General features: G+C 43.2%; 1 protein-coding gene across 7 annotated transcripts in view; it reads left to right on the top strand.

Annotated features, from left to right (window-relative positions):
* Positions 1 to 3,273: 3,273 nt before the first annotated feature.
* The window catches only part of USP6NL (USP6 N-terminal like), a 116,939-nt gene continuing 107,085 nt past the window's right edge, over positions 3,274 to 13,127 (top strand). For 2 of the 7 annotated variants that reach the window (XM_032687161.1, XM_032687154.1), the window contains exons 1-2: positions 3,274 to 3,386; positions 8,554 to 8,643. In XM_032687161.1, coding sequence (XP_032543052.1) covers positions 8,640 to 8,643 — 4 coding nt within the window. In that variant the 5' untranslated portion in view covers positions 3,274 to 3,386; positions 8,554 to 8,639. Of the gene's footprint in view, positions 3,387 to 3,727; positions 3,837 to 6,263; positions 6,414 to 8,553; positions 8,644 to 13,127 lie in introns of those variants that run through there. The other 5 variants (XM_032687158.1, XM_032687159.1, XM_032687156.1 and 2 more) reach the window with 5 other exon arrangements.

The raw sequence follows: 13,127 nt of genomic DNA, 5'->3' as shown, positions 1-13,127 counted from the left end.
GTCAAATGTCACTGGAGTGCTGTTGTGATTACCATTGGGGTTAATTAGTTTTGGCCATTGGTTTTGGTGGGGACTTAAAGTTTGACTGAGTTGCTGCCTGCACAAAGCTGTCTCCCTGTACCCCCGCAGTGCATCCCAAGGCAGGCTCGGTGCAATGAGGTGTTAGTTTGCACCAGGTTCAGTATCTTCACTTCTGTGGCCCCAGACCCAGCTGAAGGTGGCTGCAACATCTGAACTTCAAGGTCATCTCTTGAGGTAACCCCTGAACGTTCCTGACATTAGCAGATACTCCCAGTTCAGAAAGGAATTTTACAGAAAGGTTGTAAATGTGATTCTAAATGTCTCTTACGTCTTTCCAACTGAAGTTAACACTTGGTGAGCAAGCTGCAGGTTTTCCAAGTAGAGAGCAGATGGACTGGACCCAGGGAACTTCTCCACCGTGTATCCCACGCTGGTCACCCTGCCCATGTGACATGGAAGATAAATTGGCACGCTGGGAGTCTCGTGAAGCCCGTCAGTGTGGGGTCAGCTGGCAGGCTGCACACAGGACCAGTTTAAGGACAGTGTAGATACAACAGTGTAGATACAACAGTGTAGATACAACATGGAGAACCATGTGAGGTTTCCCTGCTTCCCAAAGCACGCTCCTGGCAAAGAGCACAGGCACAGGCAGCGTCTCTTTATGTTCTTGGGATGCCACATGGACCTTTAAGCATTATAAATAACAGTGACTGGATACACTTTCTCAGACTAAGAACTGTGATAAAAAACAAAGTGTTGCTGGAAATGATATTGCAGGATTTGTATGTGGGAGTAGTGATAAAACAAGTATGATCCCACTGTCAGCCGCTTGGAAAGCTGTGATTTCAGAACTGTTGCACATCCCAGTTATAGTAGTGCAACAGGAAACAAAGAGCATATGGGGAAACAAAACCGATGATCTACAGTTTGAGAATGCATGAAACAGAAATGAGATGGTTCTGATGAAGCAGGGAGCTCCCTGTGGAAGACATTCATCTTAACTCATTAGCCATTTTGGGAGGAAACAAATCCCTAGCTGGCAGAAAGCTGAACAAGATTTTTATATCCCAACACCTTCTAAAATTTTTAAAAACACAATTAAGTCTCAAAATTGGAATAAGCCAGGTCTGACCACAGTATCCCTCTTGGGATCGATGGGATACTGGACAGGTTAGTTAATCACAATTATTTTCTGAAATATATTGCAAAGCAATACATTTCTGGTTTTTGTTACAATTTCTCTGCACAAGGAGAGGAAATTTGGACAAAAGCAATCTGGGCTGCTCTGTCTCACTGCCTTTGGCCTTTTTCTCCTACATGAAATGGGTGTCACATGCAGCCATGCTCATGCACAGCATGTAGATTTCCCACATTCCTGGAGGCAGTGAGATGTGCTGGCATGGAGATTACGTGTACCAGGGGTGATACTTCCAGTTTTTCCAGAACTATTCAAGCTCTTTTTCATCTAAAATAAGACAGAACTAGGAGGACAGAAAGCCTATTAAAAATGGAAATATCTGTGGAGATTTACTGATCTTTGGCTAACCAGTCAATAATTATTTAACTCACCTAATCTACCCTGGAGTAATGGAGTAGTGTGTTCTACAAATTGTCATGAAATGTCCTAGGATTACAAGATTTAATAAAAATTAATATTGGAAGTCGAGAACCCCACAACTCATAGTGCAAGTTGTCTAGAATTGCTTATTTTAAAGTGTTTATATTTTGTAGATTATGCTAAATTCCTTGGTTAGTATTTGAACAGAAACTGTTTAAATATAATTGTGGCTCAAACACAGGATTGTTTAAAACACTCAAAACATTTATTTACGGGACACTGCTCTGTTTTTCTGTCATTACTGGACAACTTTTGGTACTACATTTTAGGCACTGTTTATTTTAATTCTGCTCTGAATGTAACACCCTGTTTTATTGCCACTCCAAATTCCCTCTTAACCACAACAGTTTTGTTTTCAAACCAACATTTAAACCCTTCTGGTCACGACACTGCTGTGGCATTTGAGATGTCAAAATGTTAGTTGCATTGCTGTGCTTTCTCCCTTCCAGTTTTGTTTGTGACCGGCTCCACTGCCCCATGCAAAGCACAGGGATGTAAATGCACCAGGAATTTGCACACAGGGAGTGGGAGCACTTGCTTAAGGAAGAGGCAGGGCTGGGATCAAAGCTCTTGTGATGGGTGCAGGATGCCAGGAGAGCTGGAATGAGCAATACAGCCCATCCCACAGAACCACGGAATGGGTCAGGTTGGAAAGGACCACAGTGGCTCATCTGCTCCAACCTCCCTGCTCAAGCAGGGCCATCCCAGAGCACACAGCACAGGATTGTGTCCCTGTGGTTCTTGAATATCGCCAGTGCAGGAGACTCCACAATCTCTCTGGCAATCCTGTGGTAGTCCTTGTCACACACAAGCCCGAGTTCAGCCATGGAGCTGTGCTTCAACCCTCCCATATCCAATGCTGGCGCTTTGCCAGAGAAAGCCAAAACACACAACCACAGAATCGCTGGGGTTGGAAGGGACCTCTGGAGATCATCCAGTCCAACCCCCTTGCCAAGGCAGGGTCATCTGGAGCAGGCGAGACAGGAACACGCCCAGGTGAGTCTGGAATGTCTCCAGAGAGGGAGAGTCTCTAGAGTCTCTGGGCAGCCTGTTCCAGTGCTCTGCCACCCTCCATGGAAAGAAGTTCTTCCTCATGTTGAGATGGAACTCCTTGTGTTTTAGTTTATGGCCATTGCTCCTTGCCCTGTCACTGGGTACCACTGAAATGAGTCTGGCACCATCCTCCTGGCACCTGCCTTGGAGATATTTATGCATATTGATGAGATCCCCTCTCAGTGTTCTTCAAACAGGCCCAATTCCTTCAGTGTCTCCTCAAAAGAGAGATGCTCCAGACCCCTCATCACCTCTGTGGCCTCCGCTGGACCCTCTCCAGCAGCTCCTTGTCTTCCTTGTACGGAGCAGCCCAGACCTGGACACAGGAGAATGGGTTTCCATGATGGGGGTCTTGGTAGCTCACACAGCATAGCCAAGATATATATGAAGGCCACAAGACTTGCTTTGTGTTTGCCCCCTTTTTTACCCCCACACGACGCCCTTTCCCGCTCTGCCCCGGCCCTCCCTGAGGGGCTCCGGGCGGACGCCTCGTCCCCAGCCCAAGATGGCGGCGGCGGGTCAGCCCTGTGGGAGGGGCGGGGGCGGGGAGGTTTCCATAGCGGCGGTGTCACACCGGGGCACTTCCTGGTCGGAGGCCGCCGGTCCCGGGGCAGCGAGCAGGGACGCGCCGCTGGGGAAGGCGGCGGAGGAGGGAGGGAGGGAGGCCCCGGGGAGAGGAGGAAGCCGAGAAAAGGTAGGGGCGAGCCGGGACTTTGCTCCGGCCATTGTGCGGCCACCGGGGTTGGCCGGCTGGACCCATCCATTGCCGGGGCGCGGGGGGGGGGGGGGGCGCCTGTGTGTGGAGATGCCGCGCCGGACCCTCCATTGAAACGGGCGGGTTCCTGCGGGCTGAGGGGAGGCGGGCGGTACCATCCTCCCCCGGGGGCGGGGCGCGCACCCCCCGCGGGGCCGGAGAGGTGGAAGAGGCGGGAGCCGGCTCCCGCAGGGTACCGGCGTGCTCCGGACTGTTCCACTCCCGGCGGAGGGGTGTGTGTGTGTGTCTTTGGAGGTTCCCTACTGTGTCTGTTGGGGAGGGGGCAGCGTGCGAGGGGCTGTGAGGGGCCGGGACGCGGCTGAGCCGGGTGTGCTGAGGGAGCCCGGGGGAAGCCCTGTGGAGATGTCCCTGGGTCCCAGTGTAAGGCTGGTATGAGTTGTGGCGGCGGTGAGGGGGGCGCTTTCCTCAGGAGAGTGAGGGGCCACAGCCAGCGTGGGGCTGGGGCTGAGGGACCTGGGGAGGTGTTTGGGGGGTCACGGCTGTGGGTCGGGCACTGGAGGCCCCCTCGAGGAACCCCCTTTTCTGCCCAGGTGGGAGGCGGCAGTGCCGCCCCGGTCGGGAGCAGGGAGGATTTGGATGGCTGAGCCCTTGTTTTAATCTGACTTTCTGGCACCGCCGCTCTCCCTGTACCTGCTCCCTCTTCTGTTCTTTGTAATACTTCAGGTATGTGGTGGAAAGTGCCGGGCTGGCCGCGCTGGGCTGGGACAGAGGGGTCCAGAGTCCTGTGGGCTTCCCCTGGCTGTGCCGAGCCCGGAGGGTCCGTGTCCCTCTCCCAGCCCGGCGTCTCCGCTGGGTCTGCCAGCGAAGAGCCAATTCTCCGATGTTTTGTGTTCTTTCTGTGGCGTGGATGGCTGCTTGTAGGAAACCACCGAAGCCATTGAACTACCAGCTGAATGAGAGTCAAGTGGTGACTTAAAAGTCGCCCTCTCCGAACTCCTGTACCAGTTGTTCGCCCTCATATGCTCGAGAATAACTTTCTTTGTGCCATTTGCTGCTTGGAGGAGGCGGCTGCACTGAGAGCTGGCTGTGAGGGGAGCTGGTTTTCAGCTTTCACTGAATTACAGTGGAGTGAAAAATCCCACATCTGCCCTGTTCACAACAAATGTATCTTGTGGAGGATCAGTTCAATTAGAATAATTCCATTAAATAATTGTTTTCTATGGTTTTCTGGCTTGCTGCCTACCCTGCAATCTAGAGCTGCTGTGTGACAGTCGAAACTCCAGCTCTGCCAGGCGTGTGTGTGTATTAAACGCAGCGGCCAATGAGCAGTGCCTGAAACTAAAGGCGATTTGCCTCAACGCTTTGTAGTGTAAATATTCCTGCCACGAACAAAGGAGGGTGTGTCGTTGGACTTGTTTCATTTGTACTTCCATGTGCTTCCTCATCTGTGGCCAGTCAATGATTCTGTGTAGGTTCTGAAACAGTAGCAGTCTCACTTTGTTGTGAATTGTGCCTTTGCGCTGGCTTTGGGTATTTTTCGGAGCTGGGATGCTCGGAATCTTGGTGCTGTGTTAGGGATTTTTATTGTGTTCTTTTTAACAGCCGTGCTCTGAAGTCACTTAGTTTTGCTCTTTTTAAACTTTTGTTGTCACTGATTAGAACTTTGAAGTTAACTCAACTTGGATGCAGTGTAAAATGAGTATTTAGTAGAGCTGCCTTTTAACCAGCTGCTCTTTTGCCCTCTGATTATACAGCACAGAAACCAGCAATTTCAGACTTAATGTTCTGCCAGCCAGCTATCTGTACATCTCTAAAACATGTGCTTCTGAAATCTCTGTATTTGTTTTCTGTGAGGGGCCATAACATTTAGTTTAAAGAAAAAAGTAAATGACAGTAAAATACTGATTTGTGCAGGGCAGGCTCTCTTTAGGCTATTTTGTCTGTCTTTAAACAGTGGAGGAGCACAGGAGCTGCTCCTGTGATTTCTGGTTCTTGGGAACTGGGGATATAAATTCTTAATGTTAACTCCTTAGCATCTAAGTTAAACAGATACTACAATAACATACACACTGGCTAGACCTGAATCTTTAATTGCCAATTTAAAGGGAAATCTTTTCTCTGGATCGAGTCATAGTGCATAGAATATGCTGTAATTTGCTTGCAATCTGGCTCATGCTAATTGTCCTGAAACAGAGTATTGGGTAAAAAAGGAGAGCTGGCACTGGGTGTGGAAACAGGTCATTGAATGTCTTCTTAGTGGGGGTGAATCTGAAGTCGCAAAGAGCTTCCCTCAGTTCTGGTGTTTCTTTCAAATCTGGGTTAAAATGCCGATAGTTTCACAGCTACTTCAGGTGAATCCCCCCGAGGGCTGGTAGATGTGTGTCAGTAGAGGAAACACAAGGCTTTGCTCTTCAGGAAAGGACAAGGATCAAAGTTATGTTGTGGGTGTTTTTTTTTATTTTTTTTTCTTTTATAGCCTTGTTGATTGCAAGGGAAAGCACAGAGGGTGTCAGGCACTACTTTGAATTAGAAGTTTTCCCAAGATTTGTCTTTCAGCAAGACACTCAACAAGTCATGGTCTGTCTTTCTCTGCTCTGTAGTGGCTGGTTGTGTTTCTGGGCAGGAGAAAACCCTCCATGCACTGGAATAACCCAGGTTGTTGGCTGAGAGAGCAAAGCAAAAACAGTTCAGTTTCTCCTGCACTCCTTAGGAAAAGTGTTGATTTTGCAATGCAATATAAAGCAGGGACATTCTGATATTTGGCAGTGTTGACTTTTCCTGACTTTCCAGTGCTGCTTGCTCTTGCTATACTCAAAATTATAGGTAAAAGATGAAAATTTTCTTTTTTTTTTTTAGTGACTTAAGCACTTCCCAGTAGTCCAAGAAAATACCTGTCAGCGAAATGATCAAGTTGTTCACGAGGGAAACGGTATAAAGCACACAGGGTTTTTTCTTTGAAATAACACTACCTGAATTAACCAGAAGTCTGCACTGGCTGGTAAACAGGTACTGGCAACAGCTAAACAAAATATTTAGACACTGAAGGCACCGGGGGAGTAACACTTTATAGCTGGAAGCCGGAGTTGAGGTTGCTGTGGAGCGCTGGAACACTCACTTTTCATGGCCATGACACGTTTATAGGCAGCACATCACTGCTACGTTCTCATCTCATTTCCTCGGTGTTACGTGACTAGGTTTTTATAAGAGATGTGCTGCATAATTATGCTATTATTAGCCTTAAGTGGTTTTCAGAGCTGCTGTTTTGTTTTTTCCTAATGAACAGCCTTTTCCTGTGCATACACACAATAAAGTGTCGTGTAACGCGATGTCTCAGAGCAGAATATTGTTAGTTCATGTTTGCAAAACTGAGGTGAGACTGTACCTCTGGAAGAATGAGTAGGAGAGTCTGGTTTTTCATCTGGTTCTGCCTAAGAGTCAGGCAGAATTTGGGCCCAAAGATTGTGTGGGGCTCTGGTCAAAAGTGCTTTGGGCCTGAGTTGAGGGCTGTCTGCTTGATGTATTTGATGTTCTTAACATCATAGCTGTTGTTAGTGCAGTAAATAATTAAACATCATGGAAGTTTTATTTGATAATTTTGACACCAGTAATCAAGAGGAAGCTGACAAGGCTGCAGTTCTAACGTTATGTTTTAACAGCCACTTCATTTTTTATTGGGCTGTGTGTGCTTAAATATTGAATTTAGCAGCCATTCATACAGCACTGACAGGGCTTGCAGTTCACACTGTTCTTCAGTGATTGCAACTTCTCATGGCTTTGTGTTCCTCTCTGCTTGTTTAGAATGTTTGCATATGGATTTCTTCAGCCATTTTCTTCCCCTATTGAGCCTCTTCCCTCTGTTCCTTTTTCAATGCAAAAGGAATGGGTTCTAATTTTCAGTTTGCACTGTTACCAAAGGCTACCTTTTGGCAGTTGGATTTTTTTTTTTTTGATGGTGTGTGGGTGGTTTTGGTGTTTTTTAATCTTATTTTTATGGTTTTTTAGAAAACTGGTTTTAGCAATTGATAGAGGAACCTTCCTGTGACGTGAAATCAGTCCTGGGGTAGTTCCTCTACTACTTTGCCACGTGCTGTAAATCTAAATATTATGTGAAGACATAATTTAGGAAAATTAGATCCCATATTTTGTCTTTTTGCATTTTATGTTGCTTTTTGTAAAGCATGAAGAGATCAGGAGAGTTGAGACTTGCAATCTGAGTCAGCACAAGATATCTGGCTGAATTAGCACAGGTGGTCAGGTTCAGCAAGTTCTAAAAAGAGGAAATATCACATAATATTCCCTAATTTAAAGATACTCTCTATTTGTGCAGGTATTAGAGAAGAATTCTTTATAGCTTAGTAGATATGTTTTTTTTTCTTTTAATTTCAGCTGTGAGGTGAAGTTACTTTTGTTTAGCTGTTCTATCAGACTTGTATAAACTCGCTTTTAGCAGCAGGATGGAGATTATATAATAAATTTTTCAAAATGTACTTGCTGTGCTGTCGTTGTTGGAGATTAAGCCTCTATATTTGGCTTCAGGGAGGGCCGGGTGTGTTGTCAGTGAATCCATATCTGCCCTACCTGGGTACCTGCTTTTCATTCCCATTAGGAATTGACTGATCTGGTGCTTTGCAGTTGCTAGAAATGGTAACTTTTCCAGGTTTTGTTTCTGAGGAGGAAGTGTTTGGTGCTAATGCCAACCTGTGCTTATTTAGTAAACTTAATTGCAGTTCTTGTGTTTTAAAGAGTGTTTTTATGCATCATCTTGCTGGCTGAGGTTGCTGAAGGAAAGCACTGCTTTGGAATTTTCAGTTATTGTATCCATATTGTGGTCTTGCACTTTTAACTTCTTAACTGCCCCAAAAGATATAACAAACAATATATTTTATGGCACCTGTTTTTAGCACATGCTCACAAGTTTATAATGTGATTGTTAGAAGGTACAGGTTTTCAGTTGATAAACTGCAAAATATATCCATAAGTAGTTAAGCTCTTCAGTCACAACAAACACATCTTTGTGTTAATTTTTTTTTTTTTTTAAGAAGGAGGATGAAAAGATAGTAGGAAAGACAGTGTATATGTAAACATATATCCTAGTGACTTAAAGTTGAAAAAATGATTTGTCTTTTTATTTTCTTCCCACCATCAGGACATGTATACCTCTGAGAAACCTTCTCCAACAAGATACCTTGCTTCAAGACCTGTCTTGGATTATATACAAAGAAGTTTCCAGTCATGAGTGAGTAGATTTTTTTTTTTTTCTGTCAGAAAAAAAAACAAACCCTTATTTTGTAGTTTAGAAGAACTGTAACTTCTGTAGTAGGTTTTGGGAAGTGGTTATTCCTCAAAAATACTCATATTGAGTTTTGTCTCTTCAGTCCTTCAAACTAACCAAATAAAACTGAGACTTGGCAGATGCAATTCTTAATATGCAAATTTTTGATCACTGTGTGCTCTGTGAGACTCCTGTGTTGGTAGTCTGGTCTCATTTTCAAGAAGTTTGGTTCTGTAACAAGCTGATGTTTGTTTTTTTCAGTATAAATAAAACATGTAACTCTGAGGGGGAAATGTCTTGGGTTTGCTGAGAGAACTCCAAAATTTGTGACTGCCTAGTGAATTAAAATAACTGGTAAAAATCCAACATAAAATGAAAGGACTTCATTTTGTAGAAAAAAATAAATGTTTCTCAAATTCCAGTACAGAGGTCTGATCCCAAAGGAATTTTGGCATGTATTGGAAAGATCTGAGCCACAGAAAACTGTGACCTAATATATCTGTTTTGGTGGAAAAAACCCCAGAAGACACTATAAGTTTTGTTTTAGGTTGTATCTGATGGGTAAGGTGATCTCTTTTTAGAGAACTGTTCTGAGTGTTTAAAAGTCCCTTGTAAGTTTTGTGGATGTGAGACTTGGATGTAATTATTGGCAGCCACATTCCCTGGCCTTCTCTTGTGCAGAAATGGGGATAAAACTTCATATGCCCAGGAACTGTGTTTATAATGCAGCTCAGTTCCAAAACAACTGTACTGAATGTGCTGAAGAATGAGCATCTCCTTCACAGGGTAATTATATCCTGTGTTAGTAAAATAAGACCATTCCAGTTTCTGGGAGGAAGTGAGTAAAGAAAATTGTTGGTTAAATTTCTTGTCAAACTAAATGAAAAATGATTGTTGGTGACATCTGGGAGGAAAAAAAAAAAAGGAACGACGAAGGAAATGCTCACTAAATGCAGCAGAGGAAAAATTACACCAAAGGACTGAAAGAACTGCTGAACTCTAGAGTTCTTGCTGGTGTAGGTAGAACTGTTTTAGTATTTGTATATAGATTTATCTCTTTTACGTTGCTGTTCACACTTGTTTGCTTTCTGACGTTTCAAGCATTTGCTGTGTTGTGTAGGTGACAATTTTCCAGGCAGTTATTCAAGTACCGGAATGTCCCGATTTGTCCAACGCTGCTCTGTTAATCCTCATTTGTTTTATAGAGCTCCTCATGTGCTGCCATTGCCTTGTGTGCAGCCCCAAACATTACAAATAACTGAATCACAGCTGCTGTGTTGTGGGACTGGCCAAGGTGCTGCTGGGCTGGGGTTGGTTTGGGGACAGCACAAACTGCCCTGGCTTGAGCAAAACACCATTGGCTTGGGCACATTTTGGGCTGGTTCCAGACTGGAGGGTTCAGCTGTTTGTTGGGAAGAATGAAGACCCTCATTCAAATGCAAGACAGCACTCTGGCAGTGCTTTTTGTGGTGGTCAGTAATAATGTTCTGCAGTGCAGGGCACCACATTGTTGTGGTGGACTGGATGCTTCAGGCCCTGCTAAGTGATGGCCTCCAAGGGCACGATGGAAAGTACCACTGGTTTGAAAATATGGTTTAAAGAAGGTGAAATGTTTTATGTTCAGCTCATGTTGGGTTTCTTAGTTTATGGTTTACTTGAGAGTAACTGGAACTATAAGGACAGTCCTTATTTTTAGTCTCCTCTGTCCTAAATATCTCAGTCACTAGGGTATGTATCATCCTATGAAGATGTATTTATTTGCATACCTCTGTACATGTGAGCTTATTCACAAAATCTGTGGGCACCTGTAATAGCTGGATGTGTTAATAATGATGGGAGTCTCCAGTATTCTTAACATGTGCATCACTTAGTGTGATTCAAACCAAAAATCTATCCAAAATGAGGGAATGTCAGCCTTAAGAAGGTTAGTAAAACTTCAGAATGCAGGCTACATTATCAAATCCTACTTGTTATTTTCTTGAGACACACTTGATGCAATATATATTTACATTGCTCTTTGTGAAGGGCTGTTCTACACCCTTAGTCCTAAAATGATTAAATCACTTTTCTAATATCTGCCCTAAATTTATTCACAGGTAGTTCATATCTATTTTTTTTGTTTGTTTGCCAACTTTATTAATCAGCTAAAGAAATTTTTACCTTATCATATTTGTTGTTTTAGCAGTTTGTTACATAAAGCTTATATTTTATTGAAATAATTTGTAGAATTAAATCTCTATTATCTTGCTATTTAAGAAGCACACAGATGCTTATTTTTTAAGCAAGTTTTTTTTCAAAGTGAACAAACTTACTATTGTTACATAACTTTTAATAGTTACCAGGGGTGTAGGTAAATGCTTTGGATGCTGTTGTACTGGGTCTTCCCTATTATCAGGGAAGAGCATTGACAGAATTGCAAAGTTCACCATTCGTGGTAGGTTTTTGTTGTTGGGCAGTACAAAGAATCAGATGAAACTGAGGCAGCCCCTGTTCAGGCTTTTATTTCTGTGGATTTATCAATGTCTGTTTTCATAAATAAGGGTAAGACAGATCTGTGAAACTATACTTTTCCATTATGTGCCCCATAGCACAGTGAGGTCACGTGCTTGAAGGATGGGTACAAGTATAAAGTGTAGCTCAGTGAGACTGATTTTGATTTGTTTTGTATTTAAAGATAACTTGTCAAGGAGATCCTGGCTGGATAGAGCCTGCCTAGAATGTCCCACCTCAGAGAGAGTTGGTTTAATCTTCCACGTTTTCTCCAGATATTGACATTTAGCAGCTAAAAAATGTGTACTGTCCTGATGAATTCTTACTATTAGCTGTGCTCTTTATGTTTGGGAGTTTTCCTGTCCTTTTCTCCTTTGAAGAAAGGTCAATGCAGTGAACTTTTTTGAGCTGCTGCAGTGAACTCTGTTTGCAAACAATGGACCCACATGTTAGTACACTCTATTGCAGCAAGCTGGTAACATCTTCGATTTGTTTTTTACCCCCTTGAATGTATAGTGCCAACTTATAATACAGAATACTTCTTTCCTGACTTTGTCTTTCTGCTTCTAGTTTTGTTTCCCACACCCTAAAAACACTGTTCACAGTTGCAAAGTTCACCTGCTGTTCTTTGTGCCTCAGCATCATCTCTTCAGGTTTTCTCTGTGAGTGACTGAGGGTAGGAGCACGTTTGGTGTGTTTGAAGGGATGCTGTGCAATGAAATCTTGCATTTTGAAAATGGTCAGTGTGGCCTGGTAATCACAGGGGGAACTTTTTGCTTCAGCAGTTCAAATCAAGGCCACAATGGTGTGATTAAAGGCTGCCTCTGTTTGATGGCTGGTTATTTTTCTTGACCTCTCATTACAGCTGGCTTTCTAGTTTGTGTTCACAGACGAACCTTAAGCTTTGGGGATTTCTAAAAAAAAAAAAAAAAAAAAAAAAATTTTTTTCCTGTCATTTTGTGTTCTTGTATTGTGTGTAAATAATAAATAGTTTTGGCTGTCAGTTTTCCTGTTCGTGAGCAATAAACTTGGGAATCAAAACAAATATTAAGATCAGCCATAACAGATGAAGATGCAGTAGGTAAAGGCCAGGTTGGATGGGGCTTGGAGCAGCCTGGCCTGGTGGAAGGTGTCCCTGCCCACGGCAGGGGGTTGCAATGAGATGATCTTTAAGGTTCCTCCCTACCCAGACCATTGCATGCATTATTATTCTTATATTTGCAACTGAGAAAACTCTGTTCTGGGCTTCTGTGAAGCTTTCTGTGCTAAGGAAAGTCTGTTTGGTTAAGTCTGGCTCAATTTTCCCCCCTCGCCCCTGATCTCCCCTCCTGGGTAAACCAGAATGAATTTGTAGTGAATTAAGGAGCAAGTCAGACTGTTAATAAAATAAATACTGGGAATTAGACTTTTTTTTTTTTTTTTTGTGGTTTACCCAAAGTGTAGGTGGCTGTGCATTTTGTGTATTGTGGGTAAGGTGCTGAAAATAATTTTAAAGCTGATTGATTTGCTTTAAGAGGCTTTATATCATCAGTTCTTTGCTGTGAGCTGAGATTGAAAGAAAGGAAAAAGTCTAAGTTCTGATTCACACAGAAAACTGCATGATGGGGGAGGAAAGCTTAGAAGTAAACTAAAATGCTTTTACAGTGAAGTATAATAATGAATAGCTAAAGGATGTCAGATTATTATGTTACATTTGAAGTTTTTATTTTTGGACCATGAACCCTGAAAGCCCATTCATAAAATGCAAGTTTGAAGCTACAGTTTGTGAAGTGTTTTCACAGTTGTTCTGATTTCACAGCACAATTATCTTCTAATCTTTATAAATACTGAGACTTAAGAAATAAGGAAGAAATAGGGAAGAAGTTATGAGGTCTCCTGGGTTATCTTTACTGAAATTTGAAATAGTAATTCCTTATGAAAAACTGAAGCTTTGAATGATAAAGATTTGTAGGACATAG

Source organism: Chiroxiphia lanceolata, chromosome 5 (genome assembly GCF_009829145.1).
Source record: "Chiroxiphia lanceolata isolate bChiLan1 chromosome 5, bChiLan1.pri, whole genome shotgun sequence".
In the NCBI taxonomy this organism is placed as follows: Eukaryota; Metazoa; Chordata; class Aves; order Passeriformes; family Pipridae; genus Chiroxiphia; species Chiroxiphia lanceolata.
This window is presented reverse-complemented; position numbering and strand designations above follow the sequence as displayed.